At 44.6% G+C, this 22,595-nt stretch overlaps 1 protein-coding gene across 1 annotated transcript in view; it reads right to left on the reverse strand.

Annotated features, from left to right (window-relative positions):
- Positions 1 to 2,400, reverse strand: part of PRKG1 (protein kinase cGMP-dependent 1) — a 1,133,286-nt gene extending 1,130,886 nt beyond the window's left edge. Inside the window, exon 1 of the mRNA XM_044296555.1 lies at positions 1,759 to 2,400. Coding sequence (XP_044152490.1) covers positions 1,759 to 2,030 — 272 coding nt within the window. The 5' untranslated portion in view covers positions 2,031 to 2,400. The remainder of the gene's footprint in view (positions 1 to 1,758) is intronic.
- Between the last annotated feature and the right edge of the window lie 20,195 nt (positions 2,401 to 22,595).

Consider the following 22,595-nt stretch of genomic DNA (forward strand, 5'->3'; position numbering starts at 1 on the left):
ATTTTCCAAGCAAACTTGTGTGCAGTGTTGCTTTGTTTCTGCACCAAATCTGCACCAAAAATCTGCACGTGTTAGTTGTGGATTTTGACACGGATTTGCCCAGATCTCACTTTTCGCATCTGTTCTAACAATCTGCACAAACAATTGATATGCTGCAGATTCAAAAATCCGCACCACAGGTCAATTTCCATGCGGAAAATTTCCACACTGCGTACATGAGATTTTGAAAAATCTCATCTACTTAGCTAGTACATTACACGGCCACATGTATTACGTTAACAGTTTACTCTCATTATCTGGTCATAGACATCAGGCACCTGGACACGTCAGACTTTTACCTGTCCTTTCCCCTGGGATAAGCGGTGCACACATTGTTAGCAGACACCTATCCTCTACTGTATTTTTTGACCTCATGGTCATAATTGTCATTTAACAGCCATATAACAAGCGACTTTAGAATTTCTTCACATATCATGTACCAGAATCTTAGGACTAGACCAGGACAGCTAAAAAAAATCTCCATCCTTTAGTGGTGTGATGTCAAAGTCTACCAATATATTTGTTTTTTCTAAACAGCAAGGGTTTCAATTCCTAGCAATGACAAGACAACAGCTGGCGTTCTTAACCCTTTCTGCTCTCCGGATGTCTCACTCATCCTTGCCTTCTTGACATCTCTACAAAGAATTCTACTTTTCCTCTATTTCGTTTTTTTTAGAATTTGATATATTAAAAAACGGCATCACCATGGGAACTGCTATACGCTGAGTGTCAGGGCAGTGTAAATGTGCAGTTATTCTGCCCCTGCCCCTTGGAGCTGGCGCTCAGTCTATGCTCTTCTGAAGTGTGTAAAGATCTGATGATGAGCAGAGTATATGAGAGAGAAGCAGGGGAGGGGAGGGTTGGCTAATGGGATATTAAATATCCTGAAACATGCATTTTCAGCCATGTACTCACAGCTTCTAAAAGCCAATAATGCTCTGGACTTCCTCTATTTAATTTCCAAAGGGGGCTTAAATGACAGATGAGATCGATGCTACTTTCCCATTGTCTGTAGCTCACTTACATCTTCTTAAAGCAATACAACATATGTACATATATATATATATATATATATATATTTGTTCAGCTGAGTTTTGGTGGATTGCATGGTCCAGTAACTCTTAGCTAATATTGCTTGATCACCCTCCAAAGATTCATGGCAGGAATGTCCCTAGGAGGAGATGCCATCTATCAGGTCAGGATGCCCTAATGGGGCATAGGTTGCCTATAGCAGGCTATGGCTTTAAGAATGCACCTTCATGCATTTAATACGTCTAATAAACCTGCTTCATCTGTACATGTGTGTAACAATATACTGTATATTAGAGTTTCCTCTTACATGGGAAAATAGGAGGAGGACCAACATAACAGGAAGTAGTTGAAAACAGCTGAAAAGTCTTCTGGATCCCCCCTTGGGGTGCTTAACCTCATGCTGTAGTATCTTTGGCACACATGGAGTTATCTGTCTAGAGGTGGACATCAGCCAGGATTTCTAACATCATGTTTTCTTGGGATCTGCCCATGTTTTGCTACAAAGTGAAATAAAGTATCCCTGAGATGTGCATCCTGCACAAACAGAATTAACCCATTTATATCTGCTGCAAACCAGCCAGCCAGCCCTGTGTCTGCTGTACATCAGGAGAACACAGCACATTACAATGACAGCACGGAGATCTATAGAGACTCTTGCCATGTGTAGATATAGCAAGTTCCTCCTACCTTTCAGACTTTGTGAATTTTTTAAACGACTGCCTGGTGAGGTCATGGTAAGACCTAAAGCTCTGAGGTTCTGCAGAGATGCCCTGCGCCCTGGTGGTCCTTGGTCCAATCTGGGTACTGGTTGGCATAGCCAGAACAGACTGGTACTTGTGCAGTTTTCTTTTCAGTTCCTGGATTTCCTCCTCTTTTTCTGACAAACGGTCCTCCAGGTCCCTGATCCTCTCCTCCTTCAGCATGAGGATCTTGGCGAAGTCCTCCTCCAGGTCACTCATTGTGTTGGCAAAACTTAGCAGTAGTCACACAATCCCAGGACAGAGAAGAAGAAGCCTCCTAGTAGAAGGTGCCTGCTTGCTGGTGAAGTTTTCTTTTCTACCCACTGCTGAATGGACGGGAATGGAAAGGAGGGTGAGCAGTCTGTGCAGGCTCTAGTGCTGGATGATGAGTGCTAATCCACTGTCCCTTTTGGGAAATGCTGATTATCTTTCATTGAGAAACCAATTAGAGCTGCTTTCCTTCCCCCTGTGAGACCCCCCCTAGGATCAATCCATAGAAAGCACAAGTCAGAGCTCTCCTGAGTGTGTGATCACAGGCAGCTTCTCAGTCTACACATCCCACCATGGTCACACTCCACCACTTAGGAGAAGACGGGGGGGGGGGGGGGGGGGGGGAAGGGGTTTGTGGCACTCCTGATCCCTGAAATAGCAACAATCACCATGTGATCTAAGGGTGACGCAGCTCCTTGTAACAGGATCCTGGGATTCTGCAATCACAAGAAAGCACTTCTTCACATAGAGAGATGCATGGAGCTAAGAGGCTACCACCTAGGCTGGAGCTGCTTATCCTCTGGTCTTCATGCCTGGATCCCTGCTTCAGCTCAAGCCTTGATGTTATCACAGATCCAACAAGTGACACTCACAGGAGGAAACTCGATTTATATTCTAATATGGTAATGAAATGAAAGATGAAGAAGAAGGAAACGATGTTCTATGGACACAGGAAAATCACTGTCCATCTCTTTTATGTGTCTTATTTTCTGCACTGCATGCTTGGCAGGTTAGGGTCATGTGCTTTCCAGAAAGGTAAGTGATAGTCTACAGGATAATGTATAGTCAATCATTTTTCTCATATGATCCACAAGTTATAACTTCTGATTGTATCCCAGTTATGGAAGATAGCAGTTATTTTTCCAGTGAAACCATGAAACTGATGTGATTGGTGGTAATGAATACAAACCAGTTACTTAGTCTGTTAATGAGTGAGCTGTTTGCAAAAGTAATATTGGATGCTTGCTAATAAACTTTTCCTGCCTGGTATATACTTGTCTCATTATCAGATCATCCTCATTGTATTTGCTTAAATAATGCAATAAATGCTGATATGATTTTCATTTACTTCTCTACAAATGCTTCCATGTGCAGTATATATATATATATATATATATATATATATATATATATATATATATATATATATAAAATGACTTGTGTAATTGTGTAATATTTGGGGGACTGTGAGAGTTTCAAAACTTTGTAACAGTTTTTTTCCCCCAGCTATATATACCAGCAGAAACGATAACATTTCTTCTTGAGGACATCAGATTCTCATGCAGAGAGTGACATCTTGTGTTCAAATAATTTAATGCCAAGACAAGCATCAAGGAAATGTCTGTACTCTCATTCCCCTGAGGTTTGGCTGTACTTTGGTTTGCATGCAAGCCTAATTTGGTGGGTTGGAGATCTAAAATCTTCCCAGGCATGGCTTTGAATAGAGTGACTTATATACTAGTGGCTGCCTGGAAGGCGTGGAACTTCAAGTCCCAGTAAGTCCTACCTGTTTACAGTTTAGCATAGACATGACAGCAAGGTGGCTCAGTGGTTAGCACCGGTGCCTTACAGCCCTCGGGCTCTAGGCTCAAATCTGACCGAGGACAACAACATCATCTGCATGGAGTTTGTATGTTCTCCCCGTGTTTGTGTGGGTTTCCTCCGCTTACTCTGGATTTCTGCCACACTCCAAAGACATACTGATAGGGAACTTAGATTGTGAGCTCCATGGGGGACAGGAAGCAATAATTATGTCTGTAAAGTGCTATGGAATATGTCAGCGCCATATGAGTAAAGTAAGTGAAAGAGCATGTACACTGTTCTAATTGTGTACTTTTTGCCCTGGTGAACACCCAACAGGACATATGTGAATGTGGCTTTTTGTGTCAGTGCAGTATACCTACTGTAGGTCAGGTAAGCAGATGTACAGCACTGTGCAAAAGATGTAGGCAAGTGTGGAAAAAAGGCTTTAGGCCTCATGCACATGGCCGTGTCCATATTGTGTATGGTAAACTATGGATCCACAAAACATGTGTGCAGCCTGCATGTTTCTCATTCTCATCACTTGAAATGGCTATTCTTGTCCGCAATATGGGCAAGAATAGGACATGTTCTATAATTTGCAGAATGGACATACGGATGCGGACAGCACATGGATAATACCCCAGTTCTGTCTGTTTAAAAAAGAAATATTATTATTATGTTGTAGACCCATAGAAATTAATAGCTCTGCAGATTGGGCATAGATGCAAAATACAGTCACATGCATTAGCTCTGAAAGAACCATATTTTTCGCCCTATAAGACGTACTTTTCCCCCCGAAAAGTGTGGGGAGGGAATGGCAGTGCGTCTTATGGGGCGAATGCTGCCATTTACACTGATACATCGCCGACCGCATGCTGCAAACTGCCGGCGTGTGTATCAGCGAGCAGGGAGAAGGGGCTTGAGCCGGCATCTTGTTTTGTAATGGCAGCGGGGCCCAGTGCAGTCACTGTATTCTATTGCACCGGACCCCGCTCATTGTACTAATCGTATCTAACTGCAGGCAATGTTTAACTATAGAAAATCTTCAATCCAGCAGCCTGTACTTACAACCATAGCAGGCAGGAGGCTGGGCAGGCGGGCACTGGCAGCGTAACTCACTACGTCACGTGCCTGCGCCGCCTGCTTCATTCATAAAGTGGACATAGAATGTGTCGGCAGATAAGAACCATTTGGCCCATCTAGTCTGCCCAATATATCTGAATCCTATGAATAGCCCCGGCCCTATCTTATATGAAGGATGGCCTTATGCCTATCCCATGCATGCTTAAACTCCTTCACTGTATTTGCAGCTACCACTTCTACAGGAAGGCTATTCCATGCATCCACTACCCTCTCAGTAAAGTAATACTTCCTGATATTACTTTTAAACCTTTGCCCCTCTAATTTAAAACTGTGTCCTCTTGTGGTAGTTTTTCTTCTTTTAAATATGCTCTCCTCCTTTACCGAGTTGATTCCCTTTATGTATTTAAAAGTTTCTATCATATCCCCTCGGTCTCTTCTTTCTTCCAAGCTATACATATTAAGGTCTTTTAACCTTTCCTGGACGGAGCAGGCGCGTGACGTAGTGAGGTACGCTGCCAGTGCCCGCCCGCCCAGCCTCCTGCCTGCTATGGTTGTAAGTACAGGCTGCTGGATTGAAGATTTTCTATAGTTAAACATTGCCTGCAGTTAGATACGATTAGTACAGTAGGTGGGGCCCAGTGCAATAGAATACAATGACTGCACTGGGCCCCACTGCCATTACAAAACTACTGTAGATGCCAGCCGCCACCCCCTGTATTGGGGGTCATTCACAGGGACACTGTTATGGGGGGGATCTGTGGATGACACATAACATAAGATGCTATTTATCTGTCATCCACAGATCCCCACCATAGCAATGTCATGCCATCCACAGACGCCCCTATATCAGTGCCATCCACAGACGCCCCCATAACAGTGCCATCCACAGATGCCCCCATAACAGTGCTATCCACAGTCCCCCCATAACAGTGCCATCCACAGACGCTCATAACAGTGTCAGCCACAGACGCCCCCATAACAGTGCCATCCACAGACGCCCCCATAACAGTGCCATCCACAGATGCCCCCATAACAGTGCTATCCACAGATGCTCATAACAGTGTTAGCCACAGACGCCCCCATAACAGTGCCATCCACAGACGCCCCCATAACAGTGCCATCCAAAGATGCCCTCATAACAGTGCTATCCACAGTCCCCCCATAACAGTGCCATCCACAGACCCCCATAACAGTGTCAGCCACAGACGCCCCCATAACAGTGCCATCCAGTCCACAGATGCCCCCATAACAGTGCCATCCACAGATGCCCCATAACAGTGCGTTATCCACAGATCCCCCATAATAGTGTCCTTCACAGGCTACCATTAGTTCAAAGCCCACCAAAAGCACACCTTTTGGTAAAAAAAATGTTTTTCTTATTTTCCTCCATAAAAACCTAGGTGCGTCTTATGGGCGGTAGTGTCATGGCGTGGGCATGTATGGCTGCCAATTGAACTGGTTCTCTTGTATTTATTGATGATGTGACTGCTGACAAAAGCAGCAGGATGAATTCTGAAGCGTTTCGGGCAATATTATCTGCTCATATTCAGCCAAATGCTTCAGAACTCATTAGACGGTGCTTCACAGTGCAGATGGACAATGACCCAAAGCATACTGCAAAAGCAACCAAAGAGTTTAAGGGAAAGAAGTGGAATGTTATGCAATGGCCAAGTCAATCACCTGACCTGAATCCGATTGAGCATGTATTTCACTTGCTGAAGACAAAACTGAAGGGAAAATGCCCCAAGAACAAGCAGGAACTGAAGACAGTTGCAGTAGAGGCCTGGCAGAGCATCTCCAGGGATGAAACCCAGCGTCTGGTGATGTCTATGCGTTCCAGACTTCAGGCTGTAATTGACTGCAAAGGATTTGCAACCAAGTATTAAAAAGTGAAAGTTTGATTTATGATTATTATTCTGTCCCATTAATTTTGGTCACTTAACAAGTGGGAGGCACATATGCAAACTGCTGTAATTCCTGCACCGTTCCCCTGATTTGGATGTAAATACCCCCAAATTAAAGCTGACAGTCTGCAGGTAAAGCACATCTTGTTTGTTTGCATTTCAAATCCATTGTGGTGGTGTATAGCGCCAAAAATGTTAGAATTGTGTCACAATATTTATGGACCTGACTGTAACTTTTATTATGTCTTACACATCTATTGACTAATAAAGCATGTTAAAATTCTCAGCTGTGTAACTTGGTTTCTTTGGCATCAGTATTTTTTGTAACACTGTTACGCCATAGTGTAATGTAGCAATTGCAGGGATATGACGAACCCCGAATCCCCTGAAGACGCCAGATTAGCTGGTGAAACATGTCGGGGGGAGGCAGTGCTTGATTTTTTTTTAGACAGAGTTTGCACTAGGTATCAGGAATAGAACAATAAGAAATGAATATAAGTAGCGCAGGGACAGAGTAAGGGGAAGATAGTATAAAGTTTGTAAAACAGCTCGTCATATTCCTGCAATTGCTACATTACACTGTGACAGTAAGGCGAGTATTCCGTGCGGATGCGATGCGTGAGTTGAACGCATTGCACCCGCACTGAATACCGGGGGCTGTTCACATGAGCAGTGATTTTCACGCATCACTTATGTGTTGCGTGAAAATCGCAGCATGCTCCTCGTTGTGCGTTGCGGTGCGATAATCCACGCAACGCAGGCCCCATAGAAGTGAATGGGGTTGCGTGAAAATCGCAAGCATCCGCAAGCAAGTGCGGATGCGGTGCGATTTTCACGCACGGTTGCTAGGAGACGATCGGGATGGAGACCCGATCATTATTATTTTCCCTTATAACATGGTTATAAGGGAAAATAATAGCATTCTGAATACAGAATGCATAGTAAAATAGCGCTGGAGGGGTTAAAAAATAAAATTTTATTTTTTAACTCACCTTAGTCCACTGCCCGGCATCTCCTTCTGTCTTCATCTTAGCTTTGTGTAGCAACAAGGACCTTTGGTGATGTCCCAGTCATCACATGATCCATCACATGATCTTTTACCATGGTGATGGATCATGTGATGACCGGAGTGACGTCACCACAGGTCCTTGTTGCTACACAAAGCTAAGATGAAGACAGAAGGAGATGCCGGCTACGCGAGCAAGTGGACTAAGGTGAGTTAAATTATTATTATTATTTTTTTAACCCCTCCAGTGCTATTTTACTATGCATTCTGTATTCGGAATGCTATTATTTTCCCTTATAACCATGTTATAAGGGAAAATAATACAATCTACAGAACACCGATCCCAGACCCGAACTTCTGTGAAGAAGTTCGGGTTTGGGTATCAAACACGCGCGATTTTTCTCACGCGAGTGCAAAACGTATTACAATGTTTTGCACTCGCGCAGAAAAATAGCGGGTGTTCCCGCAACGCACCCGCACATTTTCCCGCAACGCCCGTGTGAAAGGGGCCTAACAGTGTTACAAAAAATACTGATGCCAAAGAAACTAAGTGACACAGATGAGAATTTTAACATGCTTTCTTAGTCAATAGATGCGTAAGACATAATAAAAGATACGTTTTATGTAAGTAGTTAATAGGCACCTTGTAATAGAAGGCACTTTTGGTCTTACCGACCACTTGTAAATAATGAAATTAAAATATGCTTGAACATGTGCTTAGGGTCAGAAATGGCTGAAAAAAAAGGTTCTCTTTAAGGCCTCTTTCACACGGGCATCATGTTTTTTGCCCGGATAAGATGCGGGTGCGTTGCGGGAAAATGCGCAATTTTTCCACGTGAGTGCAAAACATTGTAATGCGTTTTGCACGCGCGTGAGAAAAATTGGCATGTTTGGTACCCAAACCCGAACTTCTTCGGTGTTCTGTAGATTGTATTATTTTCCCTTATAACATGGTTATAAGGGAAAATAATAGCATTCTTAATACAGAATGCATAGTACAATAGCGCTGGAGGGGTTAAAAAAATAAATAAATAATGTAACTAACCTTAAACCACTTAATCGCGCAGCCGGCATCTCTTCTGTCTTCTTCTTTGCTGTGCACAGGAATAGGACCTTTGATGACGTCACTGTGCTCAATACATGGTCCAATCACATGGTTCATCACCATGGTGATGGACCATGTGATTGGATCATGTGATGTGACGTCACCACAGGTCCTTAGCCGGCAGCTCAACATTACAAAAGAAGACAGAGATCCGCAACTACGCGATCAAGTGAGTTAATTTTTTTTATTTTTAACCCCTTCATCACTATTTTACTTTGCATTCTGTATTCAGAATGCTATTATTTTCCCTTATAACCATGCTATAAGGGAAAATAATACAGATCGGGTCCCCAGCCCGATCGTCACCTAGCAACCATGCGTGAAAATCGCACCGCATCCGCACTTGCTTGCGGATGCTTGTGACTTTCACGTGGGCCCCATTCACTTCTAGGGGCCTGCGATGCGTGAAAAACGCAGAATATAGAGCATGCTGCGATTTTCACGCAACGCACAAGTGATGCGTGAAAATCACCGCTCATGTGCACAGCCCCATAGAAATGAATGGGTCAGGATTCAGTGCGGGTCCAATGCGTTCAACTCAAGCATTGCACCCGCGCGGAATACTCGCCCGTGTGAAAGGGGCCTAAGGGCTCTGATCATCTCTGAATTGTGGCTTCTGTGTATAACAGACAGATCTGTCACTCAGTGAACACTACCAGCCCCATACCTTTCCATTCACTTATAATGAGGTCCGCCATGTTTTTATTTTACTGGAAACAACACACACACCATATTATCGAATGCAAAAGAAACATGTTATCTTGTGGAAATGATGGGGATGATCCAGGGGCGTAGCTAAAGGCTCATTAGCCCTGGTGCGAAAGTTCAGTTTGGGTCAGTGCTTTGTGCTCAGGGGCAGGGAAGCACATAGCCCTCATACTGCTTGAGGCAAAAATTAAAACTTTTTTGGAAGCGTCCAATAGGTGGCACTAGAGAGGCATTTCTCCTCCTGGATAGGAGCTTATTTACACTTGCTTTTTCCCAGGGACCACTATCTGGTGTTAATAGTAAAGGTATTTCAGATGGGAGCAGCCACAACACATTTCCTACTGCTTGACAGCACATCACACCTGCCCCTGGAAGAGGAATATTCACAAGTTTTAATGAAATTGAAACTTCATTTTTTGCATAAGTCTGTGGCTTTCTAATTGGAATTATTGTTCCAGTCACAATATGATACAAGAGAATTAAACAAAATGCAGTTCCTTAAATTATAAAGTCAATCCAAACCAGAATTCTGCTTTAGGACCATATGGTTTTTGCAGTCTGCAAACCACGGATCCGCAAAATACAGATACTTTTTGTCTTCAAAATGGACAAGAATAGGATGTTGTATTTTTTTTTTTGCATGATGTAAACGCAGAACGTCATGTTATATAATCAAGCTACAATAATATTTCAGATTTGATTGAACAAGTCAGTATATTGAATACCTATAAGCAGTGATGGCCAGCGAACACATGCGATCTGCCATCTTAGCTGACAAGTCCGGCGTGGCACAGGTAAGTCCTTAGCAGTGCCTGTGCGCGAGACGGTCTGAAATGTAATGCGTTCTCCGGGAGCAGGCAGTTCCGAGAACAGCCTCCGGGGGCCTTCATCGGGCTGATCTCGGAACTTCCTGCTCCCGGAGACCGCATTTCATTTCAGACCGTCTCGCGCACAGGTAAGGACTTACCTGTGCCTCGCCGGACTTGTCAGTTACACTGGCGAACACTGCGAACTGGCCATCTCCACCCATAAGTGGCAGAACCTTTGGCAGAACCTCTGACATATTATCTAGTTTGTAGGTAGAAGCCAGATGCTGAGGAATAATTTTTCAGATACGCTGGGATTTCTGGGATGAGGTTCTAATCCTAATGAACACAGTGTGAATCAGTGTTGGACTGGGGTTACTGGAGCCCATCAGAGGAAATTATTCTCGAGACCCAACCACCAATATCATCAATAACATTTACTGTAATAGTGGGGGGTTCAGCCCGCACAACCCCTAGCAGGTGCAGATTGCTATGGCGAAATACAGATACAAACGTAAAAACACAAATGCAATCGCACACTGCAACCAGCACTCTGCCCTGCCTTTATGCTGGATGTTGAATAAGGCATTGGTGTACATTTTGGCCAAAGCGTAATAAGCCACTCACCACGTCAAGGTCGCCTTAATGAGTGGTCCCTAACACTAGTTCCTACCTTTTATGGGCCATGACAGCCACACAAAGTCCAGGGAGCGAGGTTTACTGTAATAGGTTTTAAATCATGCAATTAGACCCTAGTGGCAACCGATTGGCTGTAATGTCCGAAATGCCCTAAAAATAATTTCTCTAATATTCTTTATTTATTGATCTGCACTTTTTACTAAAGATATTCCCCCTAAAGCCCTGATTTCCTGAGCGCTTTAAATTCACTGTTCTCCACATTGCTGACTTGTCAGCGGTGTACGGAATACGGACTGTGCACTCTATCAATGGGGCCGCAGAGAACTGAGCACATTGCTGCTCCTGCCCGTGCCCCCCCACTCCCGAAATTTACTAAATGCTGGCATAGCACATGGGTACCCTGTAACCATGTGCTATGCCAGGATTAGCTGAATGGAGCGGGCTCCCGCCTTTGCCTGCTTCGCTTAGGTTAAAGCAATGGGAAAAAAATTGCACTACCAAATTATCATGTTATTCACCCTGTATGGTGAATGGTGTAAAAAATAAAATAAAAAAGTCAGCGCCTGGATTTTATTTTTTTGCTTATTCACCACTAAAAATTAGCTATCAAAAAGTTTTATGTACCCGAAAATTATACCAATGAAAATTACAAGTTGTCCTGCAAAAAGTACACACACACAGCTCCATAGAAAACTATATGTCATTGGTATCACTGTAATCGTACTGACCCAGATTGTAAAGTTATTGGGTTATTTATGCAGAAAAATGAACTCTACAAAATTTAGAATGTAAAAACGTGCATTCTGCATTTTGCGGAACGGAACAGCTGGCCCGTCATAGAACAGTACTATCCTTGTCTGTAATGCGGACAATAATAGGACAAGTTCTATCTTTTAGCGGAACGGATATACAGAAATACGGAAATGGAGTACATTCAGTTTTTTTTAGCGGAACCATTGAAATTAATGGTTCCGCATACGGACCACAAAAAAACTCGAACAGACACGGAAAGAAAATACGTTCGTGTGAAAGTGGCCTAACAATTACTATTTTAGAAAAGCAACCAGAACAGTCTCTGAGGGGTTCAGTACCAAGGGTATTGTAGATTTCCCCTCCACGTCCAGCAGTAGAACTATGGGCAAAGCCGTTTCCTACTCTGCCTCCCTTTGTCTTTACCATGCCCCTAGAAACATACTTTAATTATAATATATAGTTGCCCATGTATGATTCATATACAGTTGTATAAATGACCAATGTGCTCATGTTCCTCTCCTGACATTTATTTATTTAATATAATATATATACCATATTTTTCGCTTTATAAGACACACTTTTTTACCTCTAAAGTCAGGGGGAAAAGTCAGTGTGTCTTATAAGGTGAACGTGCCGGAAATAAAGATGGCTGCCACTATTGCAGGATATCAGAAGCTTTCACTAAGCCTGCGACTTAAATGTAGGGCGGGCTGGTGGCTTCACTGAAGGCTAAACTGCCGTCGCCAGCTGAGATGTCCTTGCCAGTGATGGCCAGTTCGCAGTGTTCGCCAACGAACACATGCAGGCTGCCATCTTAATTCACAAGTCAGGCGATGAACAGGTAAGCCCTTACCTGTGCCGGGAGCCGGTCTGAAATCAAATGCGGTCACCGGGAGCAGGCAGTTCGGAGAACAGCCGCCGGGGGCCTTCATCGGGCCTTTGCACTGTGCTCCAACACTGCACTGCTCGGCTGATTGGGGGTGAGTGCTGGCGGGAACTGCTGCTGCTCCCCCGCCTCCATCAATCAGCTTCATCTCTTCCTCCCATCGTACCAAGGGTGCTGCTACAGAGCTCCGCTGCTCCTGCTGTGAGAAAGAGAAAGGGACGGCGTTTTTATGGCAGCCTGTTGGGCCCTGGCCTGTCACCTAAAGTCCCTGGGTGAGTGCAGCTCAGGGGCCAGTATAAAAATGAAATGTGTGTTAAATATGACTATAACTCCCCTCATCCACAGGAATCCACCCATGTACCACAGTATAGGGGGATATTGGCTTAAGTGTTTATATTAAATGTGACTATAACCCCCCCTCATCCATAGGAATACATCCATGTACTGCAGTACATGGGCACATTCCTATGGATGAAGGGGGATATAGTCATATTTAATATAAACACGTGCCAATTACAGAACAGTCCCTGGACAGTGTTTATATTTAATATGACTATAACCCCCTTCATCCATAGGAATGTGCCCATGTACTGCAGTACATGGATGTATTCCTATGGATGAGGGGGGGTTATAGTCACATTTAATATAAACACTTAAGCCAATATTGGTACAGTCCCTGGACAGTGTTTATATTTAATGTGACTATAAACGCCCTCATCCTTAAAGGGGTATTCCCATCTGAGACAATAGGGGCATATCGCTAGGATATGTCTCCATTGTCTGATAGGTGAGAGTCACACTGCTGGGACCCGCACCTACATCAAGAACAGAGCGGGGAAAGTGGTGGCCGGAGGACCCTGGATTTCCCACCACAAAGCACTCTCCCCATAGAAGTGAATGGCAGCACACCGTGCTTGCGCAGCCACCGCTCCCATTCATTTCTATGGGGTTTTCTGCGGCCCACAGAAATGAATGGAGGGCAGCTGCGCATATGCAGTGCTCCCTCCGAGACGTTCACGGCTGTATTTACTAGATAGATGCAGGGGTGGGTGGGAGGTGGGACCTGCACCTATCACATAATGGGGGTATATCCTTGTGATATGCCCCCATTGTCTGAGATGGGAATACCCCTTTAAGAATACACTAATGTACACTACCGACAGTACATTGGTGTATTCTTTAGGATGATGGGGGTTATAGTCACATAAAAGTGCGTCATCCACAGATCCCCCATAACAGTGCATAATCCACAGACCACCATTAGTTCAAAACCCATCAAAAGCACACCATTTGGTTCAAAATGTTTTTTTTCTTAATTTCCTCCACAAAAACCTAGGCACGTCTTATCATCAACAAAAAATATGGCGTGTGAGTATATATATAAATATATATCTACTTATATAGATCTATCTATCTTTAGCTCTTTATCTATCTATGTATATATATATATATATATATATATATATATTTATATATAAGCTGAAGGACCCGGCTTCGCTCGGATATATTTAATTTATTTCATTTCATGTTTGTGTGTGTCGTTAAAAGATATCAACACTATCCACTATAACAGTGACATCTACAGCACCCCACCCCCTTAACCTTTAGAGCAGCCTTCACCTTTAACAGTGACTTTCACAGCATACCACCCCCTTGACAGTGACCTCCACAGGGGCCCGCCCCCTTAACAGTGGCCTTTACAGCAATCTGCCCCTTAACACTGACCTCCATAGCGGACCATCCCCTTAACTGTGACCTCCACAGCAGCCTGCCCCTAGGGTGGCCAGCGGTCCAGTTTTAGGCTGGACAGTCCGGCTTTCAGACTCCCTGTCCTTCGTCTGGCGCAGGGTCTGGACGGACACAAGGATGTCCTTTTGAACAGCTCACTCTCAGACAGCAGCGCTGTGCTTTCTGAGTGTGAGCTGCATGGAGAAAGTCACCCTAACTCCCACCCCTGCAGCTAATAGAAGTAGATTTTTAACTTCATTTTTTCAATCCCTGTTGGCTGAGGAGTGGAAGGAGGCGTGGCCTAACCATATCGGAGCATGGCATAGCTGGACCTAGAAGTTGATTTTTAACTTCATTTTTTCAATCCCTGTCGGCTGAGGAGTGGGAGGGGTGTGGCCTAACCAGATCGGGGACATGTCCTTTTGAACAGCTCACTCTAAGACAGCAGCACTGTGCTGTCTGAGTGAGCAACAGGGAGAAAGTCACCCTCCCTCCCACCCCTGCAGCTGACAGAAGTAGATTTTTATCTTCATTTTTAAAATCCCAGACGGTTGTGGGGTTGGAGGGGGCGTGGCTTAGTGGGACCTGGGGGCGGGGTTTTAAGTTAATCTTTTGAGCGTGGACACATTGTGGCAGGGGGCGTGTCTGGGCTCCTTCCTGCAAGAGTGACGCCCCCCCCCCGGGCACCTTACTGGCTCATTTGCATACCAAATAAACTAGATTTTTTGAGGATAAAAACATCTATTGCTGGAACAAAGGCACATCTTGAAATAAGGTACTAAGTGCTATTAGGCCATGGCTTTACTTCAATAGCGATTATCCTGGTGACAGATTTCCTTTAAATCTCACCTACAGCAGTGAAGAAAAATGGCTGGGTTGTTATGGAAACCTGGAGTAAAACTGTGTATGTGCTAACAGCCTGCAAGATTCTAGTGGCTGATAAGGGTCATGTGACCAAGCTTTTATTGGCTAACGCTAATGCATGTTTTGGGAATATCTCAAGAACGGTATGCCCTAGAGAACCTGGTCTAACACCTTCCCGGACACCTGATGTACCTGCGCGCCAAATTTTGTGATTGGTAATTGTAAATGCGACGGTGCAGATTCCTTTAGCGGACATACATACATACACATACACTCAGCTTTATATATTAGATATCTATATATATATAATAAAGGACGTATATATGTATGTACTGTATGTATATATGTATGTTTCACAATCACTCAAAAACACAACTATCGATTTTAACGAAACTTGGTATACACATCCCTTGCTCCCTGGAAAGAAATCTTGTGAGGGTCACAGCTCTTTAGCACATACCCCCAAAATTCAAATATGGCACATCACATGACCTACATTAGCCAATAGAAGCCTGCAGGTCTTTTATTCCATATCCCAACGGCCATACACATGGTCCCTTATCAGCCAATAGAAACTCGCAGGTCCTTAGTCTCCACATACACACAGTTTTACACCAGGTTTCCATAACAACACAGCCATTTTTCTTCACTGCTGTAGGTCAGCTTTAAAGGGGCAGGGCAGTGTGGATGACACTGTTAAGGGAGCGGAGTGCTGTGGAGGTGACAATTCAGAGGGCAGGTAGGGTGGCGATTCAGGCCACCCTCAAAAGACGGACTTAAAATCCCCGCCCCCAGGTCCCGCTAAACCATGCCCCCAATCTGGTTAGGCCACGTTCCCTCCCAATCCGCAGCCGACAGGGATTGAAAAAATGAAGGTAAAAATCAGCTGCAGGGGTGGGAGGGATGGTGACTTTCTCCCTGCAGCTCCCTGCAGCTCACAGTGCTGCTGTCTGAGAGCAAGCTGTTCAAAAGGACATCCCTGCTTAAGATATTCCCAAAAAATGCATTAGCCAATAGAAGCCTGGTCACATGACCCTTATCAGCCAATAGAAGCTCGCAGGCCCTTAGTCTCCAAATACACACAGTTTTACATCAGGTTTCCATAACAACCGAGCCATTTTTCTTCACTGCTGTAGGTCACCTTTGAAGGGGCAGGGCGCTGTGGATGACGCTGTTAAGGGAGCGGAGTGCTGTGGAGGTGACAGTTCAGTGGGCAGGTAGAGTGGCCATTTAGGACCCTTAAAAGATGGACTTAAAAACCCTGCACTCAGACCTGTTAAGCCATGCCCCCTCTCACTCCGCAGCCGACGGAGATTGAAAAATGAAGGTAAAAATCTACTTCTGTCAGCTGCAGGGGTGGGAGGGTGACTTTCTCCCTGCAGCTCATGCTCAGACAGCACAGTGCTGCTGTTTGAGAGTGAGCTGTTCAAAAGGACATCCCTGCGTCCATTCAGGCCCTGCGCCGGATGGAGGACAGGGAGTCTGAAAGCCGGACTGTCCGGCCTAAAACCGGACCTTTGGCCACCCTAGGGGCAGGCTGCTGTGGAGGTCACAGTTAAGGGGACGGTCCGCTATGGAAGTCAGTGTTAAGTGACAGATTGCTGTAGAGGCCACTGATAAGGGGACAGGGTGTTGTGGAAATCACTCTTAAGGAGATGGGGTACTTTGGAGGTCACTGATAAGGGAGCGGGATGCTGTGGAGGTCACTGTTAAATGGGGCGGGCACTGTAAAAGTCTCTGTTAAGGGGACAGGGAACTGTGGAGGTCACAGTTAAGGGGACAGTCCGCTATGGAGGTCAGTGTTAAGGGGCGTGGTGCTGTAGAGGTCACTGTTAAGAGGGCGGGGTGTTATTTAGGTCACATTTTAAGGGAACAGAGCTCTGTAGAGGTCACTGTTAAAGGGGCGGTTTATTGTGGAAATCACTGTTAACGGGATGGGGTACTGTGGAGGTCACTAATAAAGGGGCGGCTGCTGTTGAGGTCACTGTTAAAGGGGCAGGGTACTGTAGATGTCACTGTTATGGTGGATACTGTCAATATCTTTTAATAACATGCACAAACATTAAATGAAATAGATGAAATATACCCATGCGGGTTCTTTTGCTAGTATATATATATATATATATATATACAGTACAGACCAAAAGTTTGGACACACCTTCTCATTCAAAGAGTTTTCTTTATTTTCATGACTATGAAAATGTAGATTCACACTGAAGGCATCAAAACTTTGAATTAACACATGTGGAATTATATACATAACAAAAAAGTGTGAAACAACTGAAAATATGTCATATTCTAGGTTCTTCAAAGTAGCAACCCTTTGCTTTGATTACTGCTTTGCACACTCTTGGCATTCTCTTGATGAGCTTCAAGAGGTAGTCACTTGAAATGGTTTTCACTTCACAGGTGTGCCCTGTCAGGTCTAATAAGTGGGATTTCTTGCCTTATAAATGGGGTTGGCACCATCAGTTCCGTTGTGGAGAAGTCAGGTGGATACACAGCTGATAGTCCTACTGAATAGACTGTTAGAATTTGTATTATGGGAAGAAAATAGTAAAGAAAAACGAGTGGCCATCATTACTTTAAGAAATGAAGGTCAGTCAGTCCGAAAAATTGGGAAAACTTTAAAAGTGTCCCCAAGTGCAGTCACAAAAACCATGAAGCACTACAAAGAAACTGTCTCACATGCGGACCGCCCCAGGAAAGGAAGACCAAGAGTCACCTCTGCTGCGGAGGAGAAGTTCATCCGAGTCACCAGCCTCAGAAATCGCAGGTTAACAGCAGCTCAGATTAGAGACCAGGTCAATGCCACACAGAGTTCTAGCAGCAGACACATCTCTAGAACAACTGTTAAGAGGAGACTGTGTGAATCAGGCCTTCATGGTAGAATATCTGCTAGGAAACCACTGCTAAGGACAGGCAACAAGCAGCAGAGACTTGTTTGTGCTAAAGAACACAAAGAATGGACATTAGACCAGTGGAAATCTGTGCTTTGGTCTGATGAGTCCAAATTTGAGATCTTTGGTTCCAACCACCGTGTCTTTGTGCGACGCAGAAAAGGTGAAGGGATGGACTCTACATGCCTGGTTCTCACCGTGAAGCATGGAGGAGGAGGTTTGATGGTGTGGGGGTGCTTTGCTGGTGACACTGTTGGGGATTTTTTCAAAATTGAAGGCATACTGAACCAGCATGGCTACCACAGCATCTTGCAGCGGCATGCTATTCCATCCGGTTTGCGTTTAGTTGGACCATCATTTATTTTTCAACAGGACAATGACCCCAAACACACCTCGAGGCTGTGTAAGGGCTATTTGACCATGAAGGAGAGTGATGGGGTGCTGCGCCAGATGGCCCGACCTCCACAGTCACCGGACCTGAACCCAATCGAGATGGTTTGGGGTGAGCTGGACCGCAGAGTGAAGGCAAAAGGGCCAACAAGTGCTAAGCATCTCTGGGAACTCCTTCAAGACTGTTGGAAGACCATTTCAGGTGACTATCTCTTGAAGCTCATCAAGAGAATGCCAAGAGTGTGCAAAGCAGTAATCAAAGCAAAAGGTGGCTACTTTGAAGAATCTAGAATATGACATATTTTCAGTTGTTTCACACTTTTTGGTTATGTATATAATTCCACATGTGTTAATTCATAGTTTTGATGCCTTCAGTGTGAATCTACAATTTTCATTGTGATGAAAATAAAGAAAACTCTTTGAATGAGAAGGTGTGTACAAACTTTTGGTCTGTACTGTATATATATATATATATATATATATATACATATATGCAACGGGCCGCCTTCCCCTAGGGCCCTCTATATCGGGTCCCAGGTGTAGGAAATGCTGAATGATATGTTGCAGCCTAAAATGTTTCTTTATGTGTGTCACGGTGCTCCTACCGGATACCGCTGGACCCCAGGCTTTGGCTCCGAAGCAATAAATAGGGCGAAGATGAAGAGATGAAGTTCAATGGCAGCTTTACTTGAATAAACGTTTCTCCAAAACGGTTTACAGGCTTTGTCTTGGTTCCAGCAGGCTTTAGCATTAAGGCCGGCATATTCCACTCGACTACATTTGTTTCTCTCTGACTCTGCTGTACTGACAGGCTAGCTATATAACTCAACTACTTCTGTATGCTGCACTTCTTCTCATTGTAGTCTGACTGTAGGTTATGCCAGGGAACTTTCCTCCTGGGTCCTGAGGCTTTAACCTTTGGCCTCCATGGCCAGCAGAGATTAAGGTGCCCTGGCTGGCTTGGGCACGTTCAGCAGAGACGTGCCCCTGTACACACTTCCCCTAGCTCAGGGTAAGCTAGCCTGACTAGAACTTCTACCCACCCTTTCCTGCAGAAAGTAGGACTTGCCCACCTCTCTCCAGAGTGGGGGGGGGGGGGGTTAGAATGGAATGGAAGGTTCCATTCTATCTAAATATAGCTCTGCCATGTTTGCCTCCACCTGCTGGTGAACCAGGCACATTACATGAGCAGTTACATAACCTGGAATAAATGCATAAGATGACATGAGGTTAGACTAATGAAGACAGTAGCAAGGTGCAGAAGTGGTAACACCACTCTGGGGTGTTACATTCCCCCTTACTTAAAACCAAGCCACCCTTGGCTTGTTCTTAGGATGTGCTCTAAGGGTACCCAAGGAATGTTAGAGTGCTGCTTTAGACTATAGACCAGGAATGGCCAACCTGCGGCTCTACAGCTTTTGTAAAACTACAACTCCCACTATGCCCTGCTGTAGGCTGATAGCTGTAGGCAGTGTGGGCATGCTGGGAGATGTAGTTTTTCAACAGCTGGAGAGCCTCAGGTTGGCCATCTCTGCTATAGACTATCATGACATACATATACTGGTATAGCAATGGCTATCACTAGTTGCCTGCCTGTATGAGTAGGGTGTCTATTCACAGTTCGCCCTTTCGGTATAACCAGTCAACCAGAAAATATACTGCACTAAGTGTTTAAATACTCCACACAGGACTGGGCCAGAGTCGTATATGGAGCGTGGGGGTGTCATGAACTGTAATCCCTCCACGATACTATGAGATGCCCGCAAACAGAAGGGTGGCTTAATTCTCTAATCTCTTCCTAGCACCAAGGCCTTATAATACTTTACGCTTTGTCACCTTGATGACTGAACAGGTAGCTAAACATACATATCCATAAGGCTGCGCACTAAGTCTTAGGACACAGCAAATTAGGAGGGGGATCATGTTCTCTCCCAGAACGCCCACAAGGGTTAATCCCCCTAAACACACATTTTTAGCAGCGGGGTTAACCTTGACATTGTTAGACTTGCTTGTGACGTACATTGACATCCTCAGAGGCAGTCCATATCAGCTAGAAAGTAATGTGCTAGCTATCTGGCTAACTACATAAAGTCCAAAATCCATTTGTAGTGCATAGGATCACATTGCGGTACCCAAAATAGAGTCCAGACAATGGGCGAAAGTGCTTAAACGTTGCTGAAATGGTAAAAGATTAGTGCAAAAATAGTACAAATATATAATGCAATCAAATTCACATTAGAGTCCTTTCCTTAAATGCTTGGCTTGTCAAGTGAACCAAACTGAAACAAATAGTGCAAGAGTCATTTGTAATCCACATGAGGTGTGACGCCAATATGCACAAGCTGGATATAGTTTTTTGGCTGATGGATGGAGTCTTAACAATCTGTGCTCTTCTGGGCAAGAGGTAAAACGGCAACAAAACGAATAGATGGGCCAACAAGTTCTCATCCTTCAAGTTCAGTCCAAGATGCGGCTCCAATTGTCCAATGGATGGTTCTCCTCACAGCACGAGGTCACTTACAAGAGGGTCTGCAAGTCCTCCTCCTGGGACCCATAGTTGAGGGCACAAAAGTCCTTCTTTAAATGGCGCTAAATCCTCATTGCTGTCACTGCTAGCTCTGGTGCTCTCTGCAGCTGTAACTCCGGCAGAAACTTCATCTGCTGTCCCCTGATGGCCTTTTGTAGCAGAACTTGGAAATGCAGCTTCACCCTCTTCTGGAGGATCCTCTGTAGGCCTTGGCCTTATCCTTGTAGGTGACAGGTTCTCCGGACAGCAATAAAGGATAGACCTTTGGTTCTTCATAGCAAGGAGCTCCGCATTTGGTAGTGGTTCAGGAGTGCATGGAGCAGTATCAGTGGACTTTTCACTGGTGGATAGGTCACTTTCAGTGGTTGGAGGATCTGTAGTGTCATACTAGGTGTGCTGTCTTCAGCAGGCAGCTGAAAAGAAGTCTTCGCATTTTTGTAGGCTTCATGCTATTCTCTTTCTCTGCTTTCTTTTTCCTCCACAATTTCTTCATATGTTTTTATCCTTTTTCTTCTTTCTGTTAAGTCACCTTCTTCACTAAGCATCCTCCCTATCTTTTTCCTATCTTCCTCTTTCTTTATCAAGTCCTGTAATGCTCTCCTCCTGTGAGCCTTCAATCGGGCAAGGTCATTCTGCCACATGTCATCCTCTTCTTGGAGTAGATCACTGACATGCTGTAGATGTTCGTGGTGGGCTTCTCCTGAAAAACGTGGGAGCCAAGGTGCCCCAAAGTAGTTTAGCTTAGTAAGTGGCATGATGCAGGTGGATCGCTGTGGTCCCGATGGTTGCTATATTCACTTTCAGACATGGATTTTTATACCCTGTACCAGACTAGAGTGGTCAATGTAAGCTAGATTGCAATTTAAGTGTGTTGCTATGGGCAATGGCAGCACAATTAGTGCGTAGCTCCTTTAAGAGTCACTGCAACTGCTCAATTTTGGGGGGTATGATTCTCTGGTAGACAGACTATAGCCCCCAACAGTCTCTAGCAAAATTATTTTCCCCAACATTACTCACTCAGACCACTGGGCATTGCTTCTCAGAATCCAGGGAAAATGAAACTGCATTTTCCCTTTTCAAAGATGACCACCGCTTCTACTTCCTGTATGGGGTACCGTTGGTTTCTCTGTCCTCCTAGGAACTTGTACTGAGCACTTTAGTTCCTTCTGCTGCAAGAATGGCTTCTCTGTGGAGGCGGGCTGTTTGGTTCCCTCCCCTCTGCTGGGTGGATGTCTTCCTCTTAACACACAATGCCAAAATCAAAGATGACCGATTAACTCCTGTTTTGCCACAGTGCTTTTGCCACAGTGCTGCAACTAATGCAGATTCACACTCCCCAGCAGTAACTATATGCTATAAAGTCTCTTGTAGGGGGTTTTACAGATAGAGGGGGCCTTCAAGGCGCAAAAGTAGATCCTGCTTTATGACGCCAAAATTGCAACGGGCCACCTCCCCCTAAGACCCTCTATATCGGGTCCCAGGTGTAGAAAATGGTATGTTGCGGCCTAAAATGTCTCTTTATGTGTGTCACGGTGCTCCTACTTGGATACCGTTGGACCCCAGGCTTTGGCTCCGAAGCAATAAATAGGGGAAATAATTGAGGGATAAAAGAATAACTTGAGTCCAGACCTTGAGATGAAGTTCAATGGCATCTTTAGTTAATAAACGTTTCTCCAAAACGGTTTACAGGC

This window comes from Bufo gargarizans, chromosome 6, assembly GCF_014858855.1.
Source record: "Bufo gargarizans isolate SCDJY-AF-19 chromosome 6, ASM1485885v1, whole genome shotgun sequence".
Classification (NCBI taxonomy): domain Eukaryota; kingdom Metazoa; phylum Chordata; class Amphibia; order Anura; family Bufonidae; genus Bufo; species Bufo gargarizans.